Raw genomic sequence first — 7,074 nt, 5'->3', positions numbered from 1 at the left:
AACTGCTAGGTTGGCAGGAGCTGGGACCGAGCAATGGGAGCTCACCCCGGCGCAGGATTCGAACCGTCTACCTTCTGATCAGCAAGTCCTAGGCTCTGTGGTTTAACCCACAGCGCCACCTGCATCCCTTGAGACTCCTTAGGGTAGTGATAAAGTGGGATATCAAATCCAAACTCTTCTTCATCATCATCCTGCATGCAAACAGGCTGGAAATCACAGGAGGGGAGAGGGTGCTTAGGTCCTGCTTGTGTGGGGGGGCATCTTGTTAGCCACTGTGGCATCTTGTTAGCCACTGTGAGAACAGGACGCTGGACTCAGTGGGCCCCTTTGGACCTGACCCAGCAGCCTTTTCTGATGTTCTCATGATGTTCCTGAAGTGCCAGCTCTTCCTTCTTATCTGTTCTCGGTGCAGAAGGACAGGGGAAGGAGTGGAAAAACACTCCCCCCCCCAAGCTGAGATGCATCTCCAAGGCCGCTCTTTAGGGCCCCAGTTGGCACACCTCAGAGCGCAAAAGGGCAAAGAGAGAAGCGAGCATTTTATCAACACACACCTCCAACTTTATTGCCACATGTCCTTTGATGCACACCCAGGTGGGTCCGGGAGCAATTTGCCACCAGCAATTTCCCCTCCAAGTACGAATGGGGAAGCCAACTTGAGTGGGAGGGGGGCACCACCTCCCTTGGCACAGGAGGGCCAGTTGTCATCGAGAGACGGGCCGCCTCCCCCTTGGCACCCAAGTCCGTCCTAGGAGCCTGCTATCTTGGGATGAACTCGCTGTCTCTCCGTTTCCTGAAGACGGGAATCCTCTTGCGACAGACTGGGCTGGAAAGAGCAGCAGCTGCACCACTGGAAAAGGAAAATACTCCCCACTGCTGGGGTGGGTGATACCCCCAGAACGGGCAAGGAAGAGATTCGTGGGAGAGAAAAGGGGGCTTTCTTTGTGATCTCCCCTAAAAGCCATTGTGAATGGCACACACAAAGCCCACTAACACACTCTCACTCTCTCACTCCCCTGGTTAGGATTCCTCCTCCCAGCTCCACAGATCTGAAGAAAGGTTCTAGTCCTCATGACACACCCAATCCAGAAACACAGAGATCAAGGCATTTCTCACAGGAAAGTTAACCCCCCGCCCAAGTTACATTAAAAGGCCAAACGTGAAGAGCCAAGAGGAAATTGTTTTCAAGTCATTGGAGAGGCACGTGCAGAAATCAACTGCTGGTTTCCGGAAGGGTGGCAACTCCGGTTCAGCTGGTCATTGTTCCGCCTCCTGCAGCGGACCAGGCATGTCGGCAAAGTGGCTGTAGTCGGGTTTTGAGTCCTGGATTTCGATCCACCTGGGGTAGGGAGGGGGGAGAGAGAGAGAAGGGGCAGAGTTAAGGACCTCCGAGGAATGGAGCCAATAGAGCCCAGGGTGTGCAGCAGCTGCGGAAAAGGCGACTGCCATGCCAGGCATCATTAGGAAAACAAAAATTAAAACGGCAGCTCTTATAATGCCACGATACAACTGCATTTGGAATACTGTGTACAGTCCTGGTTGCTCACCTCAAAAAGGACATTGCAGAGTTGGAAAATGTTTCTGAAAAGGGCAACCCAAATGGATCAAGAGGGGTGGAAGAAAAATTGCGGTGTTTGGGACTTTTTAGTTTAAATGGCGACATTACAGGAATTTATAGAATTCTGCATTGCGGGGTGAAAGTGAATAGAAATGACTGTCCCTCCCTCTCTCAGCACTGGAACTAGTGGAGATCCAATGAAACTGATGGATGGAAGATTTGAGACTTCTTCACACAGTGCAGAGTTACACTGTGGAACTCCCTCCCACATGAGACAGGGATAGCCAACAACTTGGATGGCTTTTAAAGAAGATTAGACAAATTAATGGAGGAAGAGAGGGTTCTGGAGGGTTCCTAGCTAGGAGGCTCTGCTTCGCTTCCATGGTTGGAGGCAGCTGGAATCCCAGCTTGCTGGAAACCGCAGGAGGGGAGAGTTGCTCTTGTGCCCAGATCCTGCTTGTGGGTTTCCCACTGGGGCGTCTGGTTGGCCTCTGTGAGAACAGGAGGCTGCACTCGACGGGCCCCTTTGCCTGAACAAGCCAGGCTATCCTTATACACTTATCCCATTTCTTCCTATATAAATAACAACGGAAGGCTGTCGTCACGCTGCAGTTTGAGTAGCTGCCACTAGGGCTCCCTTTGGCCTGACTCAGCCACAGCCAGGCAGCTCTTATGGGGTTTGAGGTGACTGTGCGATGCAGGAAGCCAGGATGGTCAAGATGGAGAGAGGAGGACTTACCCGATGATGGCGGCTGGAACGAGGAGGATGACGGCCCCAAAGAGGAAGGGGAAGCCTTTCATGAAGGAGAGGCTGGCGGGGTAAAGGGAGTTGAAGACCCCTGTGGCCACCAGCGAGCAGAGACCTTCCACGCAGGCCACGGCAGCAAAGAGAGCGCCTGGAGGGGAGAGCAGAGAGCTGAAGCACGCATGGGACACCCAAGGGGCATGCCCCCAACCCCAAACGGTGGGTGTTTTCATAAAATCATAGGGTTGGAAGGTGTCCCCAAAGGTCCTCTAGTCCAACCCCATGCAATGCTGAAATTGCAGCTCAAGGATTCCTGACAGGTGGCCCACCTGACCTCTCCAGTCAAGGAGAGACCATCTTATGAAGGAGTCTGCTCTTCCCAGGGTGCTGGGAACTGTAGTTCTGTGATGTCCAGACCTTCACAGAGGGAGGTGTCAGCTTATTTGGGAGCCTACCCAGGAGGGGTGCTTGGGAGTGAGGGGAGGTCCTCAAGCCTGATGGGGAAGCGACTCCCACCAGCTACCCAAACAACGCCTGAAACTCATCTCGTGCTTCTCCAGTAAATGCACAACCGCTGATTCTTGCAGCTCCTTACCAGTGCAATTATTTAAGGATTTTGCTCATGGGAGAAGAACGAGAGATGTGGGGCAAGGGATCTCTGCCCTCTGCCACCCCCTGCAAATATTATATTCTGCCACCTGAGCAGGCATGCTCCCGAGCGCCTCCTTGCACCCACAAGACAGGAGTGGGGACCCCCTGCCCCTTCCCAGACATTGCTGAACCGCAACGCCCGCCATCCTCTCTGTCTTCTGGCCAGGCTTGCTGGGGCTGGTGGGAGTTGTAGTTCAGTAACAGCTGGAGGGCCAAAGCTTCCCACTCCTGCCATGAGGACTAGAAACTTCTGAGTTTGTTTTTCCTAAGTCTCTAGTCCTTATGGTAGCAGTGGGAAGCTTTGGCCCTCCAGATATTACTGAACTACAATTCCCATCAGTCCTAGCCGTCGGCCATGTTTGCCCCAGTGCATTGTGGGTCAGGTGATCTGGCTGTGGGTCACTGAACCTTTGCTCTGCTTACCTTGCTCCTTCTCGTCCACCAGCCTGGATAACTTGGAGCGGATCACAGGCGTGACAGTCATGGAGAGGAAGAGGAGGCTGTATCCTGTCAGGGAAAGGAGGAGAAAGAAAATGAAGAGACCCACTGAAATGAACTAACATGGCGGACTTCGGTTTGGGGCAAACTTGGATGTCCCAGCAACTGCCATCCAGACGCACTGATTGTCTCTGATGCTGGAGGGGGGACACAGTTAGTGCTCTCTAGGAATCTAGATAGACTGCCTCTGGGCCTGGAGGTTCCACAAGAGCGTCATAAGAGCCTGCTGGATCAGGCCCAAAGGGCTCTGTTGGTAGGAGATGCTTAATCCCAGGGTCCTGGGTTCGAGTTCCACATGGGGCCAAAAGATTCCTGCATTGCAGGGGGCTAGATGATCCTTGCGTTCCCTCCAAACTCTACAATTCTGCGATTCTAGCACGGCACCCTGTGCCAACCAGATATCCCAAAGGGAAAGCCGCAGTTGCACTCGGGTCCTGCTTGTGATCTCCTCGCTTGCGCTTCCCACCCATCTTATAATCTCCCGAGGTGGAGGCACATCCAGGGGTCATCTAGTCCCACCCCCCGCAGTGCAGGAATTCAGAATTCTGCATTGAGGGCACGTAGCACAGAACGAAATGGATTAGGCCAGTGGCCCCTCTAGCCCAACCCCCTGTCCCCACAGTGGCCTACAAGATGCCCCCACGGAAAGCCCACAAGCAGGAGCCAAGGGCAACGGTTCTTCAGTTCTGCACCGTCAGGTCTTCAGGGGTAGGCTGCCCCCGAGCATGGAGGTTCTGCTCCCACAGTAGGCCTCCATGCGGAGAGCCCGGCAGCAGGATCAGGCCAGGAACCCATCTGGTCCAGCTTCCCAATCTACACAGGTGCTTGGGAGATGGACTCCCATTCCCTGAACGTTTTTAAGCAGAGGCTGGCTGTCCATCTGCCAGGGACTCTTTAGCTGCGACCCCTGCGCGGCCAGTGGGTTGGGCTAGATGACAGCCGGGTGTCCCCATTCTCCAACCCTCCAGCAACGCCTCCTCTCCCACCTGTGAACATCAGGGGCGTGGTGCTCGCCAGCGCGATCGTCCCCAGGCCCAGGATGTTGGAGAGCAGGCCGGCTTCGGCCACCCAGCCGTCCTCGAGGCAGGTCTGCAGCAGGCGCAGCCCCAGCAAGCTGGATAGGTAGGCCAGGTAGTGAGCGGCTGAGCCGTAGCCGATGAGCTGCGAGCCCCAGCAGAGTGGGGTGCTCAGCTCGTACAGCACCAGCAGGTCCGAGGCCCCGAAATGCACGCTGACCACCAGGAAGAAGGCAAGGGAGTAGAGGAGCAGCTTGCGCCACTCCCAGCCCCGGGCGCCGGGCGCATAGAGGCGGAGGACGGAGGCGTAATGTCGGAGGGTAAGGAGCCTGGCAGGCCGCCTGGGCGCCACCGATTCCCGCAGGCAGACGGCGGCGTAGAGAGCAGCGGCGAGGCTAGCGGAGAGGGCCAGCCAGAAGGGAGCCGCGTAGCCTTGGGCATGGCGCCACTGCCCGCCCAGGAGGCTGGCGCCCATCCCCGCCAGGCCCAGGCAGGCCTCCAGGATGGCCACGCGGAAAGTGCGCCCTCGCCGGTCGCTGACGTCGGCCGCGTAGGCGAAGGAGGCGGCCAGGATGAGGTTGTAGTCGCCCGAGAGGCCAGCCAGGATGCGGCCCAGCAGCAGCCAGGCCACGGGGAGCCGGAGGGACATCACCGCCAGGAAGATGGCCGCCTGCAGAGCCATGCCCAGAGAGGCAAGGGCGAGGGCCGGGCGGCGCCCCGCGGAGTCGCTCCAGGGGCCGAGCAGCGTGACGGAGAAGAGGCCCACCAGGAAGCCGGCAAGGTTGAGGTAGAGGTTCCAGTGGGCCACCAGGGTCTCCAGCTCCTGAGAGAAAGAGGAAGGCGGAGGGCTGTGAGGCAGGAGGAGGGAGCTGGACTACTGCAAGGCACTCTTCGTGGGGCTGCCCTTGGGCCTGGTTCGGAAGCTACAGCTGGCGCGGCTAGATTGCTGGCGGGAGCTTCTGGCCAGGAACAAAGGATGCCCACCTGCTGCCGAGCTGCGTTTGAGGGTCTTGCGTTAATGTACAAAGCCCTGAGCGACTTGCGTCTACAATCCCCAAGGGGTCGCCTGAACCCTTCTATCCCAGCTTGCTCACTGAGATCACCCGTGGTGCGGCTCACTTGACAACAATGAAAAACCAAGCCTCTAGGGTCATGGACCCAGTCCTGTGGAACTCCCTGCCACTGGAGATGCAGCGGGCACCTACTAAAAACTTTTCTATTCCGCCTGGTCAAGGCAGGCCATGAAGAATACAAGGGTTGGCTGGTGTTTGCTTTAATTCTTTGTTTGCTTTTAACTCAGTTTCATTTTTTTACTATTTTATTGTACGGTTTTATGTTTTTACATTGTTGCAAACCGCTGTGATCTATTTTTACGATACAGCAGTATATAAATATCTATTATAAATAAATAACTTAGAACTGGGAATGTCCCCTGTCTGAAACCCCGCAGAGCTGCTGCCAGTCAGTGTAGGCAATACTGAGCTGGGAGTCCAGAGGTCTGACTTGGTCTATACGTCTGCAGTCTCTTAGGTATGCCCTAAAGGCTGATGCTGCTATTATTGTTGTTGTTGTTTTTAAAATTTGTATACCGCTCTTCATTCATAGATCTCAGGTTGGTTCCCAGCATTAAAATCCAAGATAAAAACATGAAATACATAATAAAAGTAAGAACAAAAAAAGCCACAGACCCCCTATTATCTTTTATACACACAAACATTCTTCTTCATTTTCTTTTAAATATGTGGTTTCTATTCAATTCCTATTTAAAAACTTTTTAATGGCTTTTCCCTATTTTATCTGAGTTTCTGCGTTTGTTTTTATCTGTAGTCCCACCTCGAGTCCCAACCTGGAGCAAAAGGTGGGAGAGAAATAAACGCAGCAGCAACAACAACAGGACCCCCAGCCTGAAACCCAGAGGAGAGCTGCTGCCAGTCTGTGCAAGCAGTCCTGATCCTGATGGAGCAAGAACGTGCCTGGCTCTAAGGCACCTTCCCGGCTGCAGAGAGCCTGCCTGTCCGGTGAGCTTCCCCGTTCAGGCGCAGTCTACCCCGGCCAAGCCCCAGCTCCCGAAAAGAGGCTGCCCGTTGCCGCCGGGCACCCACCGGGGTCCCTGGCCCTGAAGGGGCCCGGAGAGCCCCCCGGGGCCCGGCCTGCGCCTGGAAGGGCGACGCACCTCCTCCTGCTTGGCGGAGCCGCTCCCGTTGGCGCATCCTCCTCCTTGCCGGGCGGCGCTGCCATTCCCGGCGCCGAGGCGCTCCCACAGGTACTGGGTGCAGAGAGGACCCTGCAAGCCCATGGCCAGCGTGGCCAGCAGCAGCACCGGCTCCACGGCCCGCGGGTGCGCGCAGCCGGCCCGCCGCGCCCCCTCCTCCGGCTCGTCCCCGGGCGGCTCCGCCGGGGGTCCCGCCGCCTGCTCAGCCATGGCGGCGGCGGCAGCAGCGACCAAGGGGCGGAGCGGCCACCAGCTCCGCCCGGCCCGACGCGAGGGCGAAGGGCGGGCCATGGCCAGGTCGGCAGGAGGGAAGGAGGCGGCCGGGGCGCGGAAGGCGGAGGAAGGGGCTGCCGCCGCCGCCGCCGCCGGAAAGGGAAGCGCCGCGGCTCTCGCGGAC

The 7,074-nt window shown here is 56.7% G+C and overlaps 1 protein-coding gene across 1 annotated transcript; it reads right to left on the bottom strand.

Annotated features, from left to right (window-relative positions):
- Positions 1-535: 535 nt before the first annotated feature.
- On the bottom strand, positions 536-6,968 carry SLC46A1 (solute carrier family 46 member 1; the record flags this gene model as incomplete). The annotated part of the gene is made up of 5 exons (XM_080982280.1): positions 536-1,336; positions 2,295-2,451; positions 3,375-3,458; positions 4,436-5,288; positions 6,639-6,968. The coding sequence occupies 5 exons, from the start codon at positions 6,966-6,968 to the stop codon at positions 1,255-1,257; spliced, it is 1,506 nt and encodes a 501-aa protein (XP_080838406.1). The 3' UTR covers positions 536-1,254.
- Between the last annotated feature and the right edge of the window lie 106 nt (positions 6,969-7,074).

This window comes from Podarcis pityusensis (assembly GCF_964106645.2).
Source record: "Podarcis pityusensis genome assembly, chromosome: 15".
In the NCBI taxonomy this organism is placed as follows: domain Eukaryota; kingdom Metazoa; phylum Chordata; class Lepidosauria; order Squamata; family Lacertidae; genus Podarcis; species Podarcis pityusensis.
This window is presented reverse-complemented; position numbering and strand designations above follow the sequence as displayed.